At 41.6% G+C, this 27,889-nt stretch overlaps 1 protein-coding gene across 5 annotated transcripts in view; it reads left to right on the top strand.

The window, feature by feature from the left end:
- LOC134344194 (ankyrin-2-like) overlaps nt 1–27,889 on the top strand; it is a 978,678-nt gene that overhangs the window by 397,592 nt on the left and 553,197 nt on the right. For all 5 annotated transcript variants that reach the window (XM_063043600.1, XM_063043603.1, XM_063043602.1 and 2 more), the window contains 2 exons: nt 11,069–11,170; nt 16,231–16,329. In XM_063043600.1, coding sequence (XP_062899670.1) covers nt 11,069–11,170; nt 16,231–16,329 — 201 coding nt within the window. The remainder of the gene's footprint in view (nt 1–11,068; nt 11,171–16,230; nt 16,330–27,889) is intronic.

The raw sequence follows: 27,889 nt of genomic DNA, 5'->3' as shown, positions 1-27,889 counted from the left end.
GGAAGCAAAATCTTGGAAACCCCAAACCTCCCTCGACATAAACCAACAGATCACGCAAATTCCCAGCCCGCTAATTGGCAACAAGAAAGAATGGGCGAGAAGACAAAAAACAGAGAACTGCCTTCCATCATGGTGCACAGCACTCTTGGGCTCCTCTTGACCTACATTCCGCTGCATTCATTTTCGCCTGCCATGATGCACATCAACATCTTCTTAGGCCCCCTTACAATGGCCTGTTCTGCATTTTGGAATGGAGAGAAAAGACTTTTATCAGAGATAAGAGGGGTAAACCTGAATATATTTTGATAGATCACCTTAAAGCGGCCCACCAAGATTTGGAGAATTCTAGTACCATGCCGCTGGCATCACGGCATGATCAGGAGCGTGTCAACACTCCTCTGGATGAGCCGGAGGCTCCTGCTGTTACTTCATCCATGCAGTACAAGAGCACGTCCAAGCTCCAGACAGGCTCACAATGCCGGTTTTCGTGAATTCTTGGGGTGGGGGGTGGGGGTGTGCTGTGTAGGGTAAAGTAATGGCTGGAAATATATGTGTAATTCACAACCACCGATATTGAGTTGACATTCACTTTAAAGAGGCTCGTCTGATGTGATGACATAATGACATGAAACTCTTTACAATGCTTTATGTTCTGTGTTTGGTTAACAATAAAGGAGTCGTTATGGTTTTCTTTAAACTTAACACGCCTCTGCCATTTTATTTACAAAAACCTACAATGGAAGGGCACAGCAGACATCAGTGGGCTGAATGATTTAGTTCTTCTCCTATGTCTTGTTGTCTTATACAGGGACAACTTTAGGTGCACCAAACTCCACCATGATACCCACGGCAAAGGTGGTTTATACAGAGATGTTCAGATGTTTGGACTTGGCTGCGTTTGTTGACAGATCTAACTTTGATTTTAGAAGGTGTTAGAAGAAATATTGTCTCATCTTTAACATTTAAAACATTGAAAATAAAGCTAATGATGTAACTCTGGCATTCTGTGGCCATATGTTTCAAAATATTTTTCTTCACTTGCAAAAACATATGGTTGTAAGCCACAAAGAGGTATTTCTTTAGCTGGTAAAGTGGAGGTAGTGTTACTGGGGGAGAGCATTTAGAAAATTTTGATCGTAACCCCATGGAAAAATATAGGAATGGACTTGGAATAAGAGCATTAAATTTGAGGGCTGATTTGTTTAAAATAAGATAGGGCTCAACAAAGGGAGACTGGAAGCATCTATTTGTAGGTCAGTCTACATCTGCACTATGGGAAGAATTCAAAGGAGAAATGAGGCCACCAAGTTCCTGTGAGTGAAAACCAAGCATAACATTTGCAAGAAGCCCTGGATGTTGAGGGATAGTAAGGATAGAAAGAGAAAAATAGAAGCAATAGAAGACAGGAAGCAAAGAGTGGGAATAAACGGGACCTTTTCAGAATGGCAGGCGGTGACTAGTGGGGTACCGCAAGGCTCAGTGCTGGGACCCCAGTTGTTTACAATATATATTAATGACTTGGATGAGGGAATTAAATGCAGCATCTCCAAGTTTGCGGATGACACGAAGCTGGGTGGCAATGTTAGCTGTGAGGAGGATGCTAAGAGGATGCAGGGTGACTTGGATAGGTTGGGTGAGTGGGCAAACTCATGGCAGATGCAATTTAATGTGGATAAATGTGAAGTTATCCACTTTGGTGGCAAAAATAGGAAAACAGATTATTATCTGAATAGTGGCCGATTAGGAAAAGGGGAGGTGCAACGAGACCTGGGTGTCATTATACACCAGTCATTGAAAGTGGGCATGCAGGTACATCAGGCGGTGAAAAAGGCGAATGGTATGCTGGCATTTATAGCGAGAGGATTCGAGTACAGGAGCAGGGACGTACTACTGCAGTTGTACAAGGCCTTGGTGAGACCACACCTGGAGTATTGTGTGGAGTTTTGGTCCCCTAATCTGAGGAAAGACATCTTTGCCATAGAGGGAGTACAAAGAAGGTTCACCAGATTGATTCCTGGGATGGCAGGACTTTCATATGAAGAAAGACTGGATGAACTGGGCTTGTACTCGTTGGAATTTAGAAGATTGAGGGGGGATCTGATTGAAACGTATAAGATCCTAAAGGGATTGGACAGGCTAGATGCAGGAAGATTGTTCCCGATGTTGGGGAAGTCCAGAACGAGGGGCCACAGTTTGAGGATAGAGGGGAAGCCTTTTAGGACCGAGATTAGGAAAAACTTCTTCACACAGAGAGTGGTGAATCTGTGGAATTCTCTGCCACAGGAAACTGTTGAGGGCAGTTCATTGGCTATATTTAAGAGGGAGTTAGATATGGCCCTTGTGGTTACGGGGGTCAGGGGGTATGGAGGGAAGGCTGGGGTGGGGTTCTGAGTTGGATGATCAGCCATGATCATAATAAATGGCGGTGCAGGCTCGAAGGGCCGAATGGCCTACTCCTGCACCTATTTTCTATGTTTCTATGTTTCTATATGCAGGAATATAGAACTAAATTTGTTGGAGGGGGGGTCCCATCAAGGGTATAAAAAAGTATTGGGAGGCAGTTAAAAATGAAGTTTGGAAAGCAAATATAATTGGCGGACAGGATTAAGGTAAATCGAAAGGCATGTTGTTAATATACTAAGGACAAAAAAATAAGCAGAGAACAGTAGGATCCAATTTGGACAATATGGGCAATCTGTGCATGTGGCTAGAAGGTGTAGGTGAGGTCTGAATTGAATACATGTCATTAGAAGTGAACTTTGTGGTTGGAGGATTCAGCAAAGGGGAAGGTGAAATTCCAGTGGAGCAGAGAAATTCTTGGCAATTACAGACCTGTGAGCTTAACATCAATAATGGCAAGTTCTAAAGGACAGGATTACTTGGAATGACAAGGACTTAATCCAAGACGGCGAGAATAATGTGGTCAAGGGCAGATTTTGTCTGACCAGTTTAATTTTTTTTGAGGTATCAAAGTATATGAATGAGGACAGTGTTTATTTGTGTTTACATGGACTTCTCCTGTCGGGGTATGTCAAAGAGATTATTGACAAGAGGATCCAGGACAAATTTGGATTGTTTCCAAAATTGGCTAGGCCTTATGAGGCAGAACATTGTAGATGGTAGAACATTGTTTCATGGTTAGATCATTATGTCTATAGCATTCCACAGTGTTACATTGATTGTGTGTGAATGTAGGAGGAATGATCAATAAGTTTACAGAAGCATGAGGATTGGATGAGTAGTTGATTATTCTTTTATTACTTCTTTTCAATAGACAGTCATTAAAGTTGGGTTACTTCACAGTGGGCAGAGGCATGAGGTTATACTACGCAGCTTGGTAGATCCATCTAATTTCTGTTTTCTGTCTCCTATTGTAGGCATTCAGCACAGTTTATAACGACCACCGTCATCATCATAAAACAACTGTTCAGATGTATATTTTAGAACTAGGCAGCAATATTTCCCACTGAATTACAGAAGAAACAAAATTTTAGGGGACTATGGATAACCCTAGGTAATTTCTAAAGTAAGTACGTGTTCAGCACAGCATTGTGGGCTGAAGGGCCTGTATTGTGCTGTAGGTTTTCTATGTTTCTATGAAACTACTTTTGGGTTGACAATTTCTAATCATCTGAGCCACTAAAGCGTCCATTGTACTTCCGACAAACATATTCATCAGCTCAATAAATCTTGAAGCACCAAAAAAGTGGATCCAAATCCTGAAATTATTGATTATAGTCTGGTCGGCATCACAAGCCCATTTACTGTAACTCTAATCCAGGAGTTGGTGAATCACTTATGTTTTTCATGAAAGAAAACACGAGGAAATGACGTTTTGCAAAAACTAATTTTTCAGATCTGGAAAAAATAAGTACTATGTCAAATTTATGTCAGTCTAAATAAATCTTCTAATCTATCAAGATAGATGAATGACCAACATTTTATCTTTGATTTGACATGAAATTTTCACATCATCTGATAAGTAACTATTTCAGTTATTCTGCAACTCTATTTATTATCTTAACCCATAACTTAATATAGCTAAATTTTCATTCAGCTGTATTTAAATGTGGGAGATGAAAGAATAGTATCATGATCACATTGAACTACATATTCTTCAATGTAGAAGAGTTGGAGAGGATTGCTCTAATCATTGAGTATTGAGTTTTCTGTTGATTGTAAAATAAAAATTCTGTAAATTTTAAAAGTAATCAAGAAGGCCATTATGGTTATCTGAATGTTTCATTGCAATAGAAATGACAAACTGTGAAACAAATATTTAGGATTGAAACCACTGGACCAAATTGACGCAGACATTATGATTTATCACAACCCACACTTTATTCACACTTTATAAGTTATTCCAACTTATTGCCAACTTTCTCACTCCCAAATAAGGGACAAGAGTAGCAGTCAAATATGGGACACTTGTGTTTACCCCAAGAAAGACTACCATGACCATGAAGCCTTGCGCGGGTACCTGTGTGCGCATGCGTGACGTGCACATGCTTGTACGTGCTGATTTGTTTCTACAAATCGTTTATCATTTTTGGCAATTCTGTTCAGTGAAACTACACTGTACTGTACATGTAGTTATAATATCGTTCCTGCTTTTACTATATGTTAGTGTTAGGTTTTATGTGTTATTTGGTATGATTTAGTAGATTATTTTTTGGGTCTGGGAACACTCAAGAAGTTTTCCCATGTAAATTAATGGTAATTGCTTCTTCGCTTTACGCCATTTCGGCACAAAAGGTTTCAAAGGAACGCTGTACCTTAGCGGGGGAAGTACGGGACAAGGGCGTATGGGAAAAACCAATTTAGTCCAATATACGGGATGTCCCGGCTAATACGGGACAGTTGGCAACCCGGGGGGGGGGTGTTAATCACGACTGGAATATAGGTGATAAGTCACTTATAAGTGGCTAATACACTCAATTTTGTCTCTAAAAGGGTTTATCTAACGAATTTAATATTAAACACACAGCACATATTTTGCTCGCATGAATATAGTGATAAGTCAATTATAAGTCACTTATAAGTCAGTAGCATCATAGCATTTTAAGTAATGTTTGGATATTAAACACACCGCAAATTTTCCTCATATGAACATATAAAATCATTGCAACACACCGATATCGCTGAATCAGTGGGAGCCCTGGGCTTGGAGCCCTGCAACAAGTCGGTCCCATCGAGGGGTGATGGGAGACAGCGATACTCGAAGGAGGTTCCTTATGTCCAGTCTATTCCGCAATTTAGTTTTTGTTGCATTCATTGCAGAAAACCCCGCTTCGCACAGATATGATGTTGGAAATGGAAGCAGCGTTTTCAGTTATTTCGTGGCTATCTCAGGATATTTAGCCTTGACTTTGATTCAGAATGCCGGCAGAAATGTTATGTCAAACATACTTTTCAGCACGTCGTCACTTGCAAGCTTGAGGAGTTGATCTTCTTCCCGCGCTGACATGGATGATGTGTGCACAATGACCTAGCGTGCGTTCAAGTTCAACAGAGCGTGACAGGGAATGAGGAAAGGTGCAGCTGACTCATATCGCCAAATCATATCGTTTCCTTGTGGCCCAGTAGCACATGCTTTGTGGCCTGGTACCGGTCCGCGGCCTGGTGGTTGGGGACTACTGATATATAGGACCCTGGTCAGGCCCCACTTGGAGTACTGTGCTCAGTTCTGGTTGCCTCACGGCAGGAAGGATGTGGAAACTATAGAAAGGGTGCAGAGGAGATTTACAAGGATGTTGCCTTGTCATCACATGTAGAAGCGCTTAAATTAAATGTAAGTGGTGTAACTCTGTATGTGCAGTTTCTCTGAGTAGAAATGAAGAGAAATGTAATAGAGTGGTTCTACACTGCTCAATGTTGATATTGGATTTCTGCAGTATAACAGCAGTTCATTAAGAGATACTCTCACACAGGTTTAAATAAAAGTGATACCAAAGTAAGTATACTCTCTGATTTCTTTCAGGTTGTCATTCCTCTGTAGTGGTAATAAATTTCACAGTAAAAGATGGCAATCTTGTAATGACTTTAATTTGATACAACTATAATACAGTTTAGCAGATAAAGATAATACGCATATAAATGTAGATAATGCGATAAATTCAATAATATATGTGTTGGATATTCAACTTAACATTGTAAAATAAATTGAACTGAAGGGATTGAGCTTCGACATTGCAATTGTCACAACATATTGGATTAATGAAATTTGACTTTACCTTTGTAGAAAATTAATGGGCTGGTCATGTCACATGAATGCTGTATTTGTAATGTATGGCATAAAGCACTCGATTGACCTGGTAGGATATTATTAATGGAAATGTAGGACAATACTGTGAAATAATTAGGAATAGTTAAAAAGGAAAATAAAGTGTTCTGCATTTTACTTCATTATTGGAATGAAATACAATGCAGAGAATTAGCAAAAGTAGTTTTTTTTATTTGATGTGACCATGCCGTGTTATTGCAGGCTGTAGAGATATTGTCATTACCTCATACACAATGTTCGAGCAGTGATTGGAGAAAATGTTGAGTAACAGGATCTGCAGGGTAACTCCCGTGGCGTGCTAATGCAGATTTGGCATGTTGGTGTTCGGTACTCTGCTGCATTGTCACACTTACTTCATTTGAAGATCAATTTTGTAAAAGCAGCTGGAGGATAAAATGCACTTTGTAGCCTGTGCTTAGGGAAACATGCCTCTACGATTACTTTTTTACATATCTTAAGATATTTTATAGATATCCTTAATGATACGCAAAGAAAAATCTGGTGAGCTGTGACCACTGCAGTGCAGCAATCCTTTGAGTCTTTTCATTGGTGAACTCTGAGGCACAGTATTTTTAACAGCTTATTTTTAAACATAATTTGCTACAAAGCCAGATGGGTTTTTTTTTGCTGTTGTAACTGAGTCTGAAATTCAAACTGTTTGCTGATCTAACAACCAAGTACATTTAATATTTAACCAATTATTACTAAATAGATTGTAACTGTAGACATTTCTATTATCCCTCAGCATGGGGGATTCACTGGAACAAAAATACTTTTATTTCTACTTGTATCTCTTTGAAGGAGATATGACTCTGGAGTTGAGTGAGATAGGTGTGTAAATTCAGTCTAGTTATTACAATATGAAGGGAACTCCTCAAGTAAAAAAGATTCATAAATGAATATTCTGTGTTAAGGACTGAATCGCCACTGCATTTTATCTCAGTCTTTGCAGCACATTCTTTATATCTACTCTGACTGTGGTCATTTTAAGGCATGAAGTAAAAGCATAAAATATCGGAAGTACTCAGCAGATCAGGAAAACAAAATGGCTGAAGACTTTTCTGATCTGGGCACAAGCTATGAAGGCATGCTGGAAGTTACAAGGAACCATTTGTTGGGATCATTCTTTGGGTTTGGGAAAAGGATTTCTGGTGAAGAAAAATGATGAGGGAGATTAACCCCTTCTTTACCAATGTTCTTCCAGAAAGCTGGCAAAAAAAGGCAAACAAGTGGGTTAATGAGGAATGCATAAAATTGAGTTGGAAAAGTAAACTTGAAAATGATTGCAGTAAAAAACCAAAGTTCAAAGTACAAAGTAAATTTATTATCAAAGTACATATACAATCCTGAGAATTATTTTCCTGCAGGTAGACCCAACAAATCCATGGAATAGTAACTATATCAGGGTCAGTGAAAGATCAACCAGAGTGCAGAAGACAACAAGCTGTGCAAATGCAAATATAAATAAATAGCAATAAATAACAAGAACATGTGATAACAAGATAAAGAGATCTTAAAGTGAGATCATTGGTTGTGGAAACCTCTCGATGGATGGGCAAATGAGTGTCGTTATATCCACTTTTGATCAGGAACCTGATGGTTGGGTGTAGTAACTGTTCTTGAACCTGGTGGTATAAACCCAGAGGCTCTTATACCTTCTATCTGATGGCAGCAATGAGAGAAAAGCATGGCTTGGGTAGTGGGGATCGCTGATGTTATTTTCCTACAACAGTGTTTCGTGTAGATAGGCTCAATAGTTGGGAGGGCTTTACCCATGATGTCCTGGGCCAAATCAACAACCTTTTGTAAGATTTTCCATTCAAAGGGTTAGGGACTGAAAGATTATTACCATAAAGAAAGCCTAAAGCTTGGTTCAAAAATTCATAATTGGGAGTGGGATGAAGAGCTATTGATGAGGCAAAGATGATATTCCAGCTATTTCGTGGAAACAATAGGTTTGTAGATTGCAACACACAAACATAATGCATCTGGCAGTGTCTATGGAGGTAAATGCACAGTAAACATATGGGGTTGAGACCTTTCATCTGGACTAATGAAGGGTCTCAACTTGAAATGTTGACTGTTCATTTCCCTCTACAGGTGCTGCCTGACTGCTGAATTCGTGCAGTGTTTTTTGTTGCTGTCAATTCTTCCATCTGCAATTTCTTGTGTCTTCAGGTTTCCACATTAGACTTCACCCATTTTTGGCAACTAGTGTAAATAGTTGCTGTTTTTGTCCTAACATCCAATCTGGAATTAGTAAATCCATGATATTTTTACCTTATTGATTGGTTTACATATTTTTCTTCTTGTGAAGTGCTGCCTGCACATCTCCTGTAGACAGCTTTCTGTGGAGCTTACAAATTCTGTGTTATTCCCACTATGAGCACTGTTTCTATGACAACCACATCAACTACATAAAAACTGCCAGTGATGAGAAGGATACTTGTCTTTGTTGTGTTCACCACCTAACCTTACTCCACTACTGCAGTCATGTCAGGTATCCCTTCCATGACTCAAAGCCACAGATCATATTGCAGGAAGAAATGCCAAGGTGCTGTAGGGTCTGAGATGTGTTGAACTGATTTACTATGCAAGTAGTTCAGGAATCAGTCAGGCAAGCATATTAGGAAGTAAAAAACATTGATATCCCAGTGGAACATTTTGATTCTTTTATGATTGGTAACTTTGTGTGGAATTTGATTCTTGCTTGTCAGTGTCTAAACACACGGTTGGTGAATTGCACGTATTTGCACCAATTTTAGTCATTAATGAGGAAATAAACATTGCGCGTGTTGATGGTGTAATCACACTTGCAAAAGGCTCTGAAATCAGTTTCGTGGTGCATGTGCCTTTATGTGTCTTTCTGACAACGCCAATCCATAGGCACCTGTTGCAAACTGTATTAGTTTGCAACCACAATGGTTTTCCTTCAACTCCCCTGCTACTTGTCTTTATCAATCTCCATTGTATCTTCCCTGATTAATACATTTTCCTGACTGGAGCTTCTAAAATATTGTTTTGTTTGTAGTCAAATATTACATTAGTAAGGTTGATTGGGCTTATAACCGTATCAAAGTAATTTCTTGTGCCTTCACTCCCAGTAACTTAGAAACACAGAAAACCTACAGCACAATACAGGCCCTTCCGCCCACAAAGCTGCGCTGAACATGTCCTTACCTTAGAAATTACCTAGGGTTACCCAAACCCTCTATTTTTCTAAGCTCCATGTACCTATCCAGGAGTCTCTTAAAAGATTCTTTCGTATCCATCTCCACCACTGTCGCTGGCAGCGCATTCCATGCACTCACCACTCTGTGCATTAAAAAGAATACTTACCTCTGACATCTCCTCTGTACTTACTTCCAAGAACCTTAAAACTGTGTCCTCTCATGTTAGCTATTTCAGCCCTGAGAAAAAGCCTCTGACTATCCACACGATCAATGCCTCTCATCATCTTTACACCTCTATCAGGTCAGATATCAACTTCTCCCAACCAAGCGTTAGTACTTACCTTCAATGCCCAGAGGATCAGTGATCCCTAGATCTTCATTTGTTATTCTTCCACCCTACAATATAATTCCATTATTAAACATATTTTTCCTTCCCATCTTTTGTGGCTCCTGTTCCAGAGTTATTATTTCTTTTTCATCTCCTTTTTCATTGTTCTATTAATGAATCTACCATTCACACATTTAACTAAAGCTGATGCAATACAAGGTCCTAAACAAGAGGGACCTGGGTGCTCATGTTCAAAAGTTCCTGAAGATGGTACAAGAATACAAGGCATTTGGGATGCATTAGCCACGGGGTAGAATACTAGAGAATTGATGTTATAGTATAACTGAATCTGCAAGATTTTGATTAGGTACACAAAGGCATGCAATTCAGAAGTCTAATCATGGATTAATGATGTAGAGATTGCGTTCTATAGCATTGGCATATAAGGTACGGAGAGATTAGAGTAAATCTTGAAAACACGGGGAGTAAGTTTCACCATGAATAACAGAAGTTGAGTTCAGTTGTTGATGCTCCAGATGTAGATTTTCATTTTAAGTGTTATTTTTCTTGTGTATTTTCAACAGACCCTTATTCTTGCAAACACCTTTTATATATGGGAACCCACTACTAATGATTTCTGTATCACTTTTATGCTGGTTTACATAGATGCATCATAGATTTATAGAAAAAGTACTACTAGGATTCGATTTTTCTGGTTAACTACACAACAATCAATCATAGTTGAAGTATTCATCATACTACTTTTTCTGTTGGCATCCTGTACAGTTATCTCTCAGTTAATGCCCATCTACAATAGAGAACAACAGGAGTTCTGCAGATGCTGGAAATTCAAGCAACACACATCAAAGTTGCTGGTGAACGCAGCAGGCCAAGCAGCATCTGTAGGAAGAGGTGCAGTCGACATTTCAGGCCGAAACGAAGGGTCTCGGCCTGAAACGTCGACTGCACCTCTTCCTACAGATGCTGCTTGGCCTGCTGCGTTCACCAGCAACTTTGATGTGTGTTGTTTACAATAGAGAACACATATTTTGATAAGCTGTACTGAATAACTCTGCATAGACTGATCCAAAACATTATTTTGTGAATGGAGTATCCCATTGATCATTTTAGGAAAGGAATTAGTCCCCAGGAATCAGCCCCAATCCAGTCATGTTTTGGACTTGCATTGAGACTCCTGGCATTTATATGTAGTGGTTCTCATCTGTAGTGAGTATGGGTTACTGGATCAGTATATCACTAACCATTGCTATTCCTGTTTTTCAGTCTGACAGTAATGCAAGCTTCCTTCGTGCTGCTAGAGCAGGAAATCTTGATAAGGTACTTGAGTACCTCAAAGGAGGCATAGATATCAACACATCAAATCAGGTATGCACAATTTATGGCATTATAGAATGATTTCTTATATTTTCCCTGCCTTTGGTAAAATGAAAAGGAAGTTCTGTGATTGCAATGAGGAAGGAAAGCTATAAAACAAAAACATAGCAGGAAAATATTGCTGTAAATCAAAACTAACTACAGATTGAAATCTGAAATAACAACAGAAAACATTAGAAACATACAGCACATTAAGCGACATTTGTGTGAAGAGAATCAAAATTAATGTTTCAGTTCAAGGATCTGAAGAAGAGCCTAAATTGTGAATTCTGTCCCCCTGTCCACAGGTACTACTTGAGCCACTGTATGTTCTTGCTTTTATTACAGGAAAATGTAAATGGTTATCTGAACTGGATATACAAATTGCTTTCAGAACTTAATCCAGGGAAATGAAACGAAAGGCAGGTCGTGCCTTACGAGCTTGATTGAATTTTTTGAGGATGTGACTAAACACATTGATGAAGGTGGAGCAGTAGATGTAGTGTATATGGATTTCAGCAAGGCATTTGATAAGGTACCCTGTGCAAGGCTTATTGAGAAAGTAAGGAGGCATGGGATCCAAGGGGACATTGCTTTGTGGATCTAGAACAGGCTTGCCCACAGAGGGCAAAGAGTGGTTGTAGGCAGGTCATATTCTGCATGGAGGCCAGTGACCAGTGGTGTGCCTCAGGGAACTGTCCTGGGACCCCTACTCTTCGTGATTTTTATGAACAATCTGGATGAAGAAGTGGAGGGATGGGTTAGTAAGTTTGCTGATGACACAAAGGTTGGGGGTGTTGTGGATAGTATGGAGGGCTGTCAGAGGTTACAGAAGAACATCAATAGGATGCAAAACTGGGATGAGAAGTGGCAGATGGAGTTCAAGCCAGTTAAGTGTGAAGTGGTTCATTCTGGTAGGTCAAATATGATGGCAGAATATAGTATTAATGGTAAGACTCCTGGCAGTGTGGAGGATCAGAGGGATCTTGGAGTCTGAGTCCATAGGGCACTCAAAGCTGCTGCGCAGGTTGACTCTTGTGGTTTAGAAGGCATACGGTGCATTGGCCTCCATCAATCGTGGGACTGAGTTTAAAAGCTGAGAGGTAATGTTACAGCTATATAGGACCCTGGTCAGACCCCACTTATCCTGACAACACACACAAAAAATGCTGGTGAAAGCAGCAGGCCAGGCAGCATCTATAGGAAGAGACTCTGTCCCTCTCACTTTAACTACTTGCCCATCCTCTGGGCCTCCCCGCCCCTTTCTTTCTCCCTAGGCCTCCCGACCCATGACCTCTCCCTTCTCCAGCTTCGTATCCCTTTTGCCAATCAACTTTCCAGCTCTTAGCTCCATCCCTCCCTGTCTTCTCCTATCATTTAGGCTCTCCCCCTCTCCCTCCCACTTTCAAAGCTCTTACTATCTCTTCTTTCAGTTAGTCCTGACGAAGGGTCTCGGCCCGAACCGTCGACTGTACCTCTTCCTAGAGATGCTGCTTGGCCTGCTGCGTTCACCAGCAACTTTGATGTGTGTTGCTTGAATTTCCAGCATCTGCAGATTTCCTCGTGTTTGCCCCCTATCCTGAAATGCTTTTTCTTCGCAAAAATCCATGAAAACAGAGAAGTGCCCCAAAGAATGAATGACAGTTAAACGTGAGAACCCCAAAGTCCCCCCCCAGCTCCCCCCTGCACATAAGCGGCAATGAGCAACGATCCTCCCCAGCAAAAAAAAGCGCATCAGTTCCAACCCCCGGACCAACTGTGTGCTAAGCAATAACGAAGACACAGACCAAAGTTACCCCATAGGCTTCGCATTTCATCCGACATTTGACAAACCACGGGTTCTCTCTCCCTAATAAGGGAGAGGGAGATGTCCCCCCATTTTCACAGCGATTGGGAGACATAACAACAACCTGGTGGTTTACGATGTTAAAAGTCCGTTTCGTCGCTTTTTTGATGACAGGAAGCCAAATTTACTCCCTTTGTCGATCCTTCCCATTTAATAGCGTAAGTAAGTTGATTAATAAGTGAATAAGTGAAATCCAAATCCTTCTTGATGCTTCTCAATGTTATGAATGGAACTGTTCACTTACTGGGAAAGCTCCTGGATTGAATTTAGGAGCCGAGAGGTAATATTGCAGCTATATAGGACCCTGGTCAGACCCCACTTGGAGTACTGTGCTCAGTTCTGGTCGCCTCACTACAGGAAGGATGTGGAAGCCATAGAAAGGGTGCAGAGGAGATTTACAAGGATGTTGCCTAGATTGGGGAGCATGCCTTATGAAAATAGGTTGAGTGAACTCGGCCTCTTCTCCTTGAAGCGATGGAGGATGAGAGGTGACCTGATAGAGGTGTATAAGATGATGAGGGGCATTGATCTTGTGGATAGTCAGAGGCTTTTTCCCAGGGCTGAAATGGTTACTCAGAGAGTGGTGAGTGTGTGGAATAGCCTGCCAGCAATGGTGGTGGAGGCGGATACGATAGGGTCTTTTAAGAGGCTCCTGGATAGGTACATGGAGTTTTGAAAAATAGAGGGCTATAGGTAAGCCTAGTAACTTCTAAGGTAAGGACATGTTCGGCACAATTTTGTGGGCCGAAGGGCCTGTATTGTGCTGTAGGTTTTCTATGTTTCTATTTAACCCTTTCATTTCTTCTGCCAAAGTGCATGACCATACATTCCCAACACTGTATTCTTTTTTCTTTCTTTTTAAATCTTTTTATTGAATAAGTAAACAAAAAGGTAAGCCATATAGGCACTAATACACTGTTAGAATATAATAAAATTACAGGAGATATTAATACAGAAAAAAAAAGTGATACAAACAATGTAATTTAAACATAACATACTAAGGTAACATAATAGTATACTAATTTATATATATATATATATATATATCAATAGAGAAAAGGAAAAAAAACCCACCGTGCAACTAAACTAAAAGCAAAGCAAAGCAATAGGCTAACTTGGAACCCAGTAGAGTTAAAGAACTTAAAATCACGTCCTCAAACCCGACCTCCATTAAAAACAGTGAAAAAAACAAGAAGGGTATATGAATATGGAGCAAAAAAGAGAAGAAAAAAAATTACATTAAATGAAAATATTGAATAAAAGATCTCCAGGTCTGTTCAAATTTAAGTGAGGAATCATAAAGATTACTTCTAATTTTCCCTAAATTCAAGCATAATATCGTCTGAGAAAACCAAAAAAAGGTGGTTGGAGCATTAAGCTCTTTCCAATGTTGTAAGATACATCTTTTCGCCATTAAAGTAAGAAATGCAATCATTCTACGGGCTGAAGGAGAAAGATTACTGGAAATTTTAGGTAGTCCAAAGATAGCAGTAATAGGGTGAGGAGAGATATCTATATTCAATACCTTTGAGATAATATTAAAAATGTCTCTCCAAAAAGTTTCCAGAGTAGGACAAGACCAAAACATATGAGTTAAAGAGGCTATCTGCCCCGGACATCTATCACAAAAAGGATTAATATGAGAATAAAAGAGAGCTAATTTATCTTTGGACATATGTGCTCTATGAACAACTTTAAATTGAATTAGGGAATAAACTACCAAATCATTAAATTAATCGGATCAAAACTCAAACCAGCTTTCCTCATAAAATCGCTTCCCACAATATAACCACATAACTGAGACTTGGAGTTCCCAAGGGTAAATCCGGATTCAGTCATTGGCGCCCTGGACATTACATTGCAGGTAAAATATTCCCAAGCTGGTAACTTCCAGTAAGCTGGCAGTGCATTTGAGTGCAGTGGCTTCTTTGGGCTTGACCAAAGGTGTAACGCTCTTTTTTCCTGATCGCAAGACCTTGCTAAACATTAATAACTGTAGCTGCTGTGTCTGTGAGTTGCTCGTTGGTGGAGAAACTGAAGGAGCTGGGGTCAGTGGAGTCGGTATGCAATCTTAACAGCGAGTGATCGTCCTATAGTTTCTTTCTTTTGGATCGCAAGATCCTGCTGGATATTGTTAATGTGGAATGCTACAATTCTGATTAACTGATGGCAAGGGAGCTGCGTTGTCTCAGTCATAGCGAGGATGAGTGCTGAAGTCATGGTGTTGCCTGTTTACAGCCACTCAGGAGAGAAGCGTTGGAGTCTGTGCTCTCCACCAGCGGTGGTATGGTAGGGTTGATGCTGCCCCCCCGCCCACCGCTGTTCACTTGGCAGAAGACATGCTGTATTGTGTTCAACTGCAGATTTCTGCAACATTTATGAACTCAGGGTCTTGGACTATATTGTTTTAGTGTGACTGTATTTTACTGAGATCTTATATGTGTTTGCTATCTTAAATGTGCCTTGCATTGTGTGTGAGTGTTGGTATTGTGTTTTACACCTTGGCCCAGCAATATTCTTTCGTTGGGCTATATATTCATCTCTGGTTGAATGACAATTGAACCCGTCTGGGTTGTGGACAATCCCTGGCAAAATTACCTTTGTGTCCACAATTGCAACATTTATATGGGGATCCAGTATTCGTAACAGGGAGATTGTAGGCATTCCAAATGCATCCTCAATCACCCCCTCTTACAGGTTACAGAGCATGAAATGGTAGCCTCCAGTCCTCCAAGCATACGGCAAGAACAAATACATCTGGTTTGTCTACTTCCACTTTCCTTGACCCATACGAGTTCAATGTTTCTTTCCATATTTTATTTCTTTTGTGGCCATCGTTATAAAGATAGAGAAGGAAGGGAAATATAGAGCAGACTCTCAAATGGCTTCAGATTCAGTGACAAAGTTGTCCAGAAAATCTTCACATCTGCTGGAGGTGAGCCAGCAGAAAACAGCCAGGAGTTAACCTTCCATTTCAAGATGATTATGAAATTCTTGAAAACTGCTCACAAGAATAATCCTGATTCTGATTGACTTGGCATAGTCAAATCTGACAACCTGAAGACAAACAAAATTTTATTACATCCGTGGCTCAAGTTTACAGAGAATAACATGGTGTATTTGATTTCTTGTATTTGCCCATCTAAATAGCGTTTATATTTATAAATGTTCTATGACATAAACTGTGCTGCAGCTTTATAGTGGTATACATCCCTTTATGTTGCAGAATGGTCTCAATGCATTGCACCTGGCAGCCAAGGAAGGACATGTGGAACTTGTTCAAGAATTATTGGAGAGAGGTGCAGTCGTTGATTCATCGACAAAGGTAATATCTAACATTGAAATCCACCAAAGAAATAGCTCTTTTATTCCATGTATTACTTTAAATCTATGCTGCTTCATATAAGTAATTAGAATAAAGGAGGGATCCTGATGTCATACAGCCCAGGAAACACAACATAGATTTGCTCCTCTACTTCTGCTGTACAGTTTACTAGTACAAAATCCTATGAGTGGACACAAAATGTCTGTTAAATCGTTAGCTAGATTTTCAGGATCTTAGAAGTTCTAAGAGAGATATCATAGTGTCCCAATGAAAATGTAATGCAAGTAGCTGTTTATGTTCCCTTTCTAGGATTCTGAGTGACATTCTAGAGTAACTTAAGCTGTTCTTGCTCCCCATAGCAATCTGATATAGGTCTTTTTCAGCCCTGGGGAATTATAAAATTTTATGGGTCCTTTGACATGTACAGACACCCCACCTCTCCTGGAAGTTCGGGGAGTCTCCTGCATATCGATAGTGGCTCCCTGACACCCGGAAATTATATACAATATCCCGGAAATAGATTTTTTTGAGAGGGAGAGGGACAGCAAGCATCCTGATTGTTCTCTCTTCGTGCTAAGAGTTGTCCCCAAACACCGGGCCGTGAGGAAACGATATGATTTGGCGATATGAAACGATATGAGTCACCTGCACCTTTCCTCATTCCCTGTCATATACTGTGAATTTGAACGCACGCTAGGTCATCAGTGACCCAAGACGTGCAAAGGAATGGGTCCATGACCCATTTGTGAATGTCCCGGTGAATCATCCGTGTCAGTGCGGGAAAAAGGTCAACTCCTCGAGCTTGCAAATGACGACGGGCTGAAAAGTATGTTTGACATAACATCTCTGTCAGCATTCTGGATCAAAGTTAAGGCTGAACATCCTGAGATAGCCACGAAAGCACCGAAAACATTACTTCCATTTCCAACATCATATTGCTGCGAAGTGGAGTTTTCTGCAATGGATGCAACGAAAACTAAATTGCGGATTAGACTGGACATAAGAAATCTCCTTCGAGTACCGCTGTCTCCCATCACCCCTCGATAGGACCGTGTTGTTGCAGGAAAACAAGCCCAGGGCTCCCACTGATTCAGCGATATTGGTGTGTTGCAATGATTTTATATGTTCATATGAGGAAAATATGCGCTGTGTGTTTAATATCCAAACGTTACTTAAAATGTTATGATGCTATTGACTGATAAGTGACTTATAATTCAGTGGTCCCCAGCCTCCGGGCCGCGAAGAATGCAGCGGTACAGCGGTAGCCAGAACACACCCAGCACATCTTTAAGAAAAAAGCCAAAATAAACAAGCTAATTAATGAGGTGCTGCCCAGCACGTAAATGTCGGCCCAGATCAGAGACAATTGCCGATTGCGTCGTCTCTGATCTGGTCCGACATTTATGTGCCGGGCGGCACCTAATCAATTAACTTGTTTATTTCTTAAAGACGTGCTGGGTGTGTTCTGGCCACTGCTGTACCGCTGCATTCTTTGTGGCCCGGAGGTTTGGGACCACTGTTATCACTACATTCATGCGAGGAAAATATGCGCTGTGTGTTTGATATTAAATTTGTTAGATAAACCCCTTTAGAAATGAAATTGAGTGTATTAGCCACTAAAAAGTGACTTATAGTTGACTTATCACCTATATTCCGGTGGCGTTTAACACCCACCCAACCCCCCTTCCCGGGTCGCCCGGTCCGCAAGAATATTGTCAATATTAAACCGGTTCGCAGTGCAGCAAAGGTTGGGGACCCCTGATTTAAACTAGCTTGCTAGCTGCCAAGGAGCTACGCTATTGATGTCCTACGTGATGAGGCCAAACTCCCTGTAGACTTGCTTAAAGTTGTAATAGAATAAACATGATAATATAATATAATACAATATAAGTACATACTTTAATGTCACATTTGCTGCATATACCCAACTTGGTTTACAGGTTAAACAAAATCACTAAACAAAGTATTACGTACACCCTTGGAGGTCGACGGAGGGGGGGTAGATATGGGGTTGTGGGGGGGCGGGGGTGCTACTTCCCTAAAAAGAGTTTTTGCAGGGTGGGATGTCTGCATGTAACACACCCTTCTCCTTTGTTTTGCTCCAGATTATCCATGTACACTTCCCTGAACTCACTATCTTCTATGTCTTTTCCTTTTGTGAATGCAATATTAATTTAGGACTCAGATAACATTTCCTGGCTCCATGCGTAGATTTCCCGTTTAGTCTTTCAGAAGACCTATTCAATCCCTGACTACTCATTTCCTCCTGATACACTTATAGAATTTCTTGTGATTTTCCATAACCTTACTTGGCAGGGATTTTTCATGGCCTCTTTTTACCCTACTAAACTCCTTCGTATGATCCCTCCTCCATACTCCCTTGATCTGGCATTTGAATTTATTTCCAATTAAATCTTCTACGTCCTTTGTTGTTCAAGATTCCCTAATCTTGCTATCTTTGCCTTTCACCCTTTACTAAACTCCCAGGAACTCTCTTTTAGTTTTCAGCTTCATTTTACCTGCAGGCTCTGCTCCCAATTGCCTTCACCTGGTGCCCTCTTCCACTATTGAAATCTGTCTATGATAAGGTTTGCTCCATCTAAGCCCCTACACTAAGACAAGCCTAGCCAATATGTAGAATTTTAAAATCTCCCAAAACTGTAACTCTGTTATTCTTAAATCTTTCTGCGATTTGCTTACATATCTGTTCCTCTAAGTTTAGGTAACTCCAGCAAACTTCCTACTCTGATAACTACATGTTCTCCAAGATATCCCCTCTAATTGTAGACAACACAAATACCTACGTCAGGATGCTGTTCGTCAACTGCAGCTCAGCATTTAATACGGTCAATCCCATGATCCTGATTGAGAAGTTGCAGAACCTGTGACTCTGTACCTCCCTCTGCAACTGCATCCTCGACTTCCTAACTAGAAGACCACAGTCTGATAACATATAGGTGATAACATATCCTCCTCACTGACGATCAACACTGGCGCACCTCAGGGGTGTGTGCTTAGCCCACTGCTCTACTCTCTATATACCCATGACTGTGTGGCTGGGCATAGCTCAAATACCATCTATAAATTTTCTGATGATACAACCATTGTTGGTAGAATCTCAGAAGGAGACGAGAAGCGTACAGGAGTGATATGCCAACTAGTGGAGTGGTGTCGCAGCAACACCCTTGCACTGAGCATCAGTAAGTTGAAAGAGCTGATTGTGGACTTCAGGAAGGGTAAGACGAAGGAACACATACCAATCCTCATAGAGGGATCAGAAGTGGAGAGAGTGAGCAGTTTCAAGTTCCTGGGTGTCAAGATCTCTGAGGATCTAACCTGGTCCCAACATATTGATGAAGTTATAAAGAAGACAAGACAGCGACTATACTTCATTAGGAGTTTGCAGAGATTTGGTATCTCAAAAACTTCTATAGATGTACCATGGAGAGCATTCTGACAGGCTGCATCTGGGGGTCTGGTACTGGGGGTGGGGGAGGTGGGGTGTTACTGCACAGGACTGAAAGAAGCTGTTGAGCGTTGTAAATCTAGTCAGCTCCATCTTGGTTACTAGCCTACAAAGTAACCAGTACATCTTCAGGGAGTGGTGTCTCAGAAAGGCAGTGTCCATTATTAAGGACGTCCAGCACCCAGGCCGTGCCTTTTTCTCACTGTTACCATCAGGTAGGAGGTACAGAAGCCTGAACGCACACTCTCAGCGGTTCAGGAACAGCTTTTTCCCCTCTGCCATCCAATTCCTAAATGGACATTGAAACCGTGAACAGTACCTCACTTTTTAAATATATGTTATTTCTGTTTTTTTAATCTATTCAATATACATATACTGTAATTGATTTACTTATTTACTATTGTTATTATTTTATTTTATATTAAGTATTACATTGAACTGCTGCTGCTAAGTTAGCAAATTTCACGACACATGCTGGTGATAACAAACGTGATTCTGATTCTGATTCTGATTACTGCTGTTATCTTCTCCCTAATCAGTAGGCTGTTCCATTGTGTGCACTTTCCTCCTCACCATTGAGGACATCTTCAAACAGCGATGCCTCAGAAGGGTGGCATCTGTCGTTAAGGAACCCCTGCTCCGACCCAGGACATGTCCTCTTCTCATTTCTACTGTCAAAGAGGGTGTACTGAAGCTTAAAGGCATACTTTCAATGCTTCAGGAATAGCTTCTTCCCCTCTATTATCAGATTTCTGAATGGACAATGAATTTTTGAATACTACCTCACTTTTTTTCTTTTTTCTTTCTCTGTTTGCACTACTTACAATATTTAATTTTTTAGAGTAGAATAGAATAGCTCAAGACAATGAGATCGCAGTGCCACTCCAGTTTGAGGAAAAGAGATATTTAGACAATAGACAATAGATGCAGGAGTAGGCCATTCGGCCCTTCGAGCCAGCATCGCCATTCACTGTGATCATGGCTGATCATCCACAATCAGTATCCAGTTCCTGCCTTATCCCCATAACCTTTGATTCCGCTATCTTTAAGAGCTCTGTCCATCTCTTTCTTGAAAGCATCCAGAGACTTGGCCTCCACTGCCTTCTGGGGCAGAGAATTCCACATATCCACCACTCTCTGGGTCAAAAAGTTTTTCCTCAACTCCGTTCTAAATGGCCTACCCCTTATTCTTAAACTGTGGCCTCTGGTTCTGGACTCACCCATCAGCGGGAAGATGCTTCCTGCCTCCAGCGTGTTCAATCCCTTAATAATCTTATATGTTTCAATCAGATCCCCTCTCATCCTTCTAAATTCCAGTATATACAAGCCCAGTCGCTCCAATTGCTCAACATATGACAGTCTTACCATCCCGGGAATTAACCTTGTGAACCTATGCTGCACTCCCTCAATAGCAAGAATGTCCCTCCTCAAATCTGGAGACCAAAACTGCACACAATACTCCAGGTGTGGTCTCACCAGAGCCCTGTATAGCTGCAGAAGGACCTCTTTGCTCCTATACTGAATTCCCCTTGTTACGAAGGCCAGCATGCCATTAGCTTTCTTCACTGCCTGCTGTACCTGCATGCTTGCTTTCAGTGACTGATGTACGAACACCTAGATCTCATTGTACTTCAACTTTTCCTAACTTAACTCAATTTAGATAATGATCTGCCTTCCTGTTCTTACCACTAAAGTGGATAACCTCACATTTATCCACATTACTGCCATGCATCTGCCTACTCACCCAGCCTGACCAAGTCACCCTGCATTCTCATAACATCCTCATCACATTTCACACTGCCACCCAGCTTTGTGTCATCTGCAAATTTGCTAATGTTACTTTTAATCCCTTCATCTAAATCATTAATGTATATTGTTAACAGCTGAGGTCCCAGCACTGAACCCTGCGGTACCCCACTGGTCACCGCCTGCCATTCCGAAAGGGACCCGTTAATCGCTACTCTTTGTTTTCTGTCAGCCAGCCAATTTTCAATCCATGTCAGTACTCTGCCCCCAATACCATGTGCCCTAATTTTGCCCACTAATCTCCTATGTGGGACTTTATCAAAGGCTTTCTGAAAGTCCAGGTACACTACATCCACTGGCTCTCCCTTGTCCATTTTCATAGTTACATCCTCAAAAAATTCCAGAAGATTAGTCCCCTTAGTAAATCCATGCTGACTCGGACCTATCCTGTTACTGCTATCCAAATATGTCGTAATTTCATCTTTTATAATTGACTCCAGCATCTTTCCCACCACCGATGTCAGGCTAACCGGTCTATAATTCCCTGTTTTCTCTCTCCCTCCTTTCTTGAAAAGTGGGACAACATTAGCCACCCTCCAACCCACAGGAACTGATCCTGAATCTATAGAACATTGGAAAATAATTACCAATGCGTACACGATTTCTAAAGCCACCTCCTTAAGTACCCTGAGATGCAGACCATCAGGGCCCGGGGACTTATCAGCCTTCAGACCCAACAGCCTATCCAACACCATTTCCTGCCTAATATAAATTTCCTTCAGTTCATCCATTACCCTAGGTTCTTTGGCCACTATTATATCTGGGAGAATGTTTGTGTCTTCCCTTGTGAAGACAGATCCAAAGTACCTGTTCAAGTCATCTGCCATTTCCTTGTTCCCCATAATAAATTCACCTGTTTCTGTCATCAAGGGCCCAATTTTGGTCTTAACCATCTTTTTCCTTTTCACATACCTAAAGAAGTTTTTACTATCCTCCTTTATATTCTTGGCTAGTTTACCTTCGTACCTCATTTTTTTCTCTGCGTATTGCCTTTTTAGTTATCTTTTGTTGCTCTTTAATAGTTTCCCAATCCTCCGGCTTCCCACTCATCCTTACTATGTTATACTTCCTCTCTTTTATTTTTATACTGTCCTTTACTTCCCTCATCAGCCACAGCCTCCCCTTACTCCCCTTAGGATCTTTCTTCCTCTTTGGAACGAACTGATCCTGCACCTTCCGCATTATTCCCATAAATACTTGCCATTGCTGTTCCACTGTCATCCCTGCTAGGGTATTGTTCCATTGAACTTTGGCCAGCTCCTCCCTCATAGCACCATAGTTCCCTTTGTTCAACTGTAATACTGACACTTCTGAGTTTCCCTTCTCCCTCTCAAGTTGTAGATTAAAACTTATCATATTATGGTCACTACCTCTTAATGGCTTCTTTACCTCGAGGTCCCTGATCAAATCCAGTTCATTGCACGACACTAAATCTAGAATTGCCTTCTCTCTGGTAGGCTCCAGTACAAGCTGTTCTAAGAATCCATCTTGGAGGGACTCCACAAACTCCCTTTCTTGTGGTCCAGTACCAACCTGATTCCTCCAGTCTACCTGCATGTTGAAGTCCCCCATAACAACTGTAGCATTACCTTTGCGACATGCCAATTTTAACGCTTGATTCAACTTACACCCTACTGTTCGGGAGCCTGTAGATAACTCCCATTAGGGTCTTTCTACCCTTAGAATTTCTCAGTTCTATCCATACTGACTCTATGTCTCCTGATTCTATGCCCCCCCTCGCAAGGGACTGAATATCATTCCTCACCAACAGGGCCACCCCACCCCCTCTGCCCATCAGTCGTTCCTTTCGATAGGACGTATACCCTTGAATATTCATTTCCCAGGCCCTGTCCACTTGAAGCCATGTCTCTGTTATTCCCACAACACCATACTTACCAATTTCCAACTGTGCCTCAAGCTCATCCACTTTATTTCTTATACTCCGTGCATTCATATACAATACTTTTAATTCATTACTCCCCTCACCTCCCATATCAATTCCTATCTCACTTGGCCATACATCCCTTCTTGAGCTTTCTGCTCCGATGATTCTGTTGTCTTTCTTAACTTTTCTTATTCTCACTTGCCCTTTAACTCCATCCCTATATTTCCAGTTCGTCCTCTCCCCCCAAATACCTAGTTAAATACACCCGTGTTGCAGTGGCAAACCTGCCTGCCAGAATGCTGGTCCCCCACCTATTAAGATGCAACCCGTCCCTTTTGTACAATTCATCCTTATCCCTTGTTCTACGAGTCTGTGGTGGCCAGTGCTATCATGTTTGCTGTTGTGTGCAGGGGCAGCAGGCTGAGGGTAGCAGACACCAACAGAATCAACAAACTCATTCGTAAGGCCAGTGATGTTGTGGGGATGGAACTGGACTCTCTCTCGGTGGTGTCTGAAAAGAGGATGCTGTCTAAGTTGCATGCTATCTTGGTTAATGTCTCCCATCCACTACATAATGTACTGGGTGGGCACAGGAGTACATTCAGCCAGAGACTCATTCCACCGAGATGCAGCACAGAGCGTCATAGGAAGTCATTCCTGCCTGTGGCCATCAAACTTTACGACTCCTCCCTTGGAGGGTCAGACACCCTGAGCCGATAGGCTGGTCCTGGACTTATTTCATAATTTACTGGCATAATTTACATATGACTATTTAACTATTTATGGTTCTATTACTATTTATTATTTATGGTGCAACTGTAACGAAAACCAATTTCCCCCGGGATCAATAAAGTATGACTATGACTAAAACATACCCCAGTGGTCCAAGAATGTAAATCCTTGCTTCCTGCACCAGTTCCTCAGCCACACATTCAGATCCATTATCTCTGTGTTCCTGCCCTCTCCAGCATGAGGAACTGGAAGCAAACCAGAGATAACCACCCTGGAGGTCCTGCTTTTCAGTCTTCTTCCAAGTTCTTTGAAGTCACTCTGTAGAATGTATTTCCTCTTCTTCCCCACGTCATTTGTGCTGACATGCACCAACATTTCCGGATGTTCACCTTCACCCTTGAGGATTCCCTGTAATCGGTCCATGACGTCCTGGATCCTGGCACCAGGGAGGCAACAAACCATCCTTAAATCTCGCCTGTTGCCACAGAAGCCCCCTTCTGTACCTCTCACTATAGAGTCCCCTACTATCACGGCTCTGCCTGACGTCTGTCTCCTCGGCTTTGCTTCAGAGCCAATTTTCGACTCGCAGACCTGACCACCTCTCAGGCTGGCAGTGACTTCTGTCCCGACAGCTTCCAAGAGCTTGAACCTGTTTACGAGAGGCATATCTCCCGGGGTCTCCGGTACTTCAAGCATCCTTTCCTTCCAAATCGTTGCCCCCCTTCTCTCTTCTGGTATCCTCGGTGTAATGACCTCACTGTAGGTCCTGTCCAGAAAACTCTTGTTTTCCCAGATGAACCTGAGGTCATCCAGTTGCTTCTCCAGTGCCGCAACACTGTCCTTCAGAAGCTGCATCTGGACACATTTTGCACAGTTGTAGGAGGCAGAGGCACTATCAGTGTCCCTGACCTCCCACATCATGCACGCAGCACACTGAATCAGTCTAGCGGTCATTTCCTCACCACTTCTCCCCCTCTCCAACTGTGGCGTAGTCTCCTCTCTCAACTTCCTCGCTGAAGACTCTCGAGCCAAAGACTCGCACTTTTGTCACAAGGCTCTTCCCTCGTCAAAGCCTCAAAGCTCCACTCCTTCACTGGCCCATGCACTCACTGGCACTTTCCTGATGCCCAGACAGTGAAACTAGGCAAGAGCACTTCAACATCAGCCGAGCCCTCCCCCAAACACTGAACACCAGTGGCTCACTGTACAATGTTGTAATTGGTTTAATTCAAAATAATTCCCATACCTGCATGCAACAAGAGATTCCAATAGTCCATAACATTCAAAAGCCATTGGCAAAGTAAGATGTAGCATTATTCAGCTGCACAACAGCCCTTGAGAAGAAGTTGTTTTTCAGTCTAACTGTCTTGTCTAAGGTGCCTCTGTATCTCCTACCAGATGGCAGACAATGTCTGGGATGGGATCGGTCCTTAATCATGTTATGAGCAAGCAGTAGGGATTTGAGAGATGTAGGTTGTCTCTAATTCTGGAAGTTGAATCCCAATGATGTGCTGAGCTAGCCTAATCACCCGTTGGAGTGCTTTGTGATCTGTCTTGCTGCAGCAAGAGTAACACACTGTCATTCTGTACATTAGTATGCTCTCCCACGCATCGATAAAAGTTAGCCAGCAACTTTTGGAGCAGATTAGTTCTCCTTTATCACCTCAGGTAATATCGTCAGTGTTGCACCTTCCTTACTATTGAGGATGTGTTGATGGACCAAGAGAACTCCTTGGTAATGTTCATCCCCAAAAACTTGATACTGACAACCCTTTCCACTACTTCACCATTTATGAACAGTGGGGCTTTTTGGGGTCCTCTTGTCTTCCTGAAATCAATTATCACTCTTTTGTCTTCTTGATGCTGAGTGCAGTCATAGGTGAAGAGAGAGTAAAGAAGTGGGCTCAGTGCACAGCGGGCCACTGGTGTTCAGTGTCTGGGGGAGGGCTCGGCTGATGTTGACGTGAACTTGCCTAGTTTCACTGTCTGGGCATGAGGAAATCCAAGATCCAATTACAGGTTGACGTGCAAAGACCTAGATTATGGAGCTTGACAGTCAGCTTGTTCAGTTGTGTGGTGTTAAGCAGCCTGACATAGGTGTCCTTGTGTTCTAGGTGTTCCAAGACAGTATAAAGGGTGATAGAAATGGCATTTTCATTTAACCTATTAGTCTTGTAGGCAAGCTGGTGCTGGTCCAGTGTATCCAGGAATAAGGACATGACCAATCTTTCCAAACACTTGGCAACTATGGGAGTGAGTGTCATCGGTCTGTAGACATTAAGACATGTTGTCACTGACGTCTGGGGGATTGGTATGATGGTTGCTGCTTTGAAGTGTGATGGAACCATACCCTAGGATAATGAAAGCTTTTATATATAGTTCTTATTGTAATTTATTGTTTTAACTATTATATATTGCACTGTACTGCTGGCATAAAACAAATTTCACAACATATATTTTATATACTGGAACATTAAGCTGCTGGTCCGGTCTTTCTACCAAATGTGTTTCCATAATTGGAATAACGTTATAATTCTTAATGCTAAGATCGTCTAACCCAACTGTGAGGCTCTTAACGTTAAGCCAGTTCTCCCGTGCTTCAGAGCCTGCCTCTCTCTGCCTGATCACAAATATCGGGAAGGGTTAGGGAGACCCCAGTGATCCTCTGCCAGCTTTTACTATCCGCTGTAGGGGCTTGTGGCCTCCCATACCACTCAATGATGCAGCCATGCTCAATGGTGCTCCTGTAGAAAATAAATAGAATGGGGACAGGGAGCCTACCAAGCCTCAATCTCTTCAGGAAGTGTACATGCCTTCTTGACTAATGAGGAGGTGTTGTGGGTCCGGGTTAGTTTATCATTATAAGTAACTTTGTGCTCTTCACTCTCTCCATGGCAGAGTCATTGTTGTACAGTAGAGAGTTGTCAACCTGTGCCTTCATGAAGTCAACAATCATCTCTTTTGCATTGTCCATGTTGAGATCCAAGTTAGTTGTTCTCACATCATTTGACAAGCTTCTCTCCCTCCTCTCTGTATGCTGATATCATTATTGCTAACCACTGTTGTATCATCAATAGATTTGGTGATGTGATTTGAGCTGGAACTGGCAGTGCAGTTATGAGTCAGCAGTGTGAACAGCAGTGGGCCGAGCACAGTCTTGGGGTGCACCAGTGCTCAACATGATGGAGCTTGTGTAACGCAGGTTAATTAAACACAAAGATGTAGTGTTAGAAAGCTCCACCTGTGGAGGGATGAAAATGAATTTTACCGAATTAAAAAAAAACTTGGTAAAAAAAACCTATGTGAGAACGAGGCGTGGCTGATGCAGTGCAGGAAAGCGAGGGAAACACAACAAACTAAAGATATCGCTCTTAAAAGTGGAATTAGTGGTGAGTATCTCTACCTTACTTACTTGAAAACCTTTACATGAAAATTTACACAAGTAAGAACAACTCAAAATTCCAACATTCTGTTTAGGTTCCAAATCTCAGATATCAAACAAAACACAAATTACTGTTTAGTTTAGTTAGGATCAATAATATGCATTAGAATAACCTTTGTTACTCCAATTTCTCTAACTAATTAGATCTAGTGTTATTCCCTATTTAGAGGTTTACAGACTAACTTTTCTTTTCTTTTATCCCTAGTTAGAAAACTCATTGATTTCTTAT

This window comes from Mobula hypostoma, chromosome 3 (assembly GCF_963921235.1).
Source record: "Mobula hypostoma chromosome 3, sMobHyp1.1, whole genome shotgun sequence".
NCBI lineage: Eukaryota > Metazoa > Chordata > Chondrichthyes > Myliobatiformes > Myliobatidae > Mobula > Mobula hypostoma.
The sequence above is the reverse complement of the archived record's forward strand: the minus strand, read 5'-3'. Positions and strand labels throughout refer to the sequence as shown.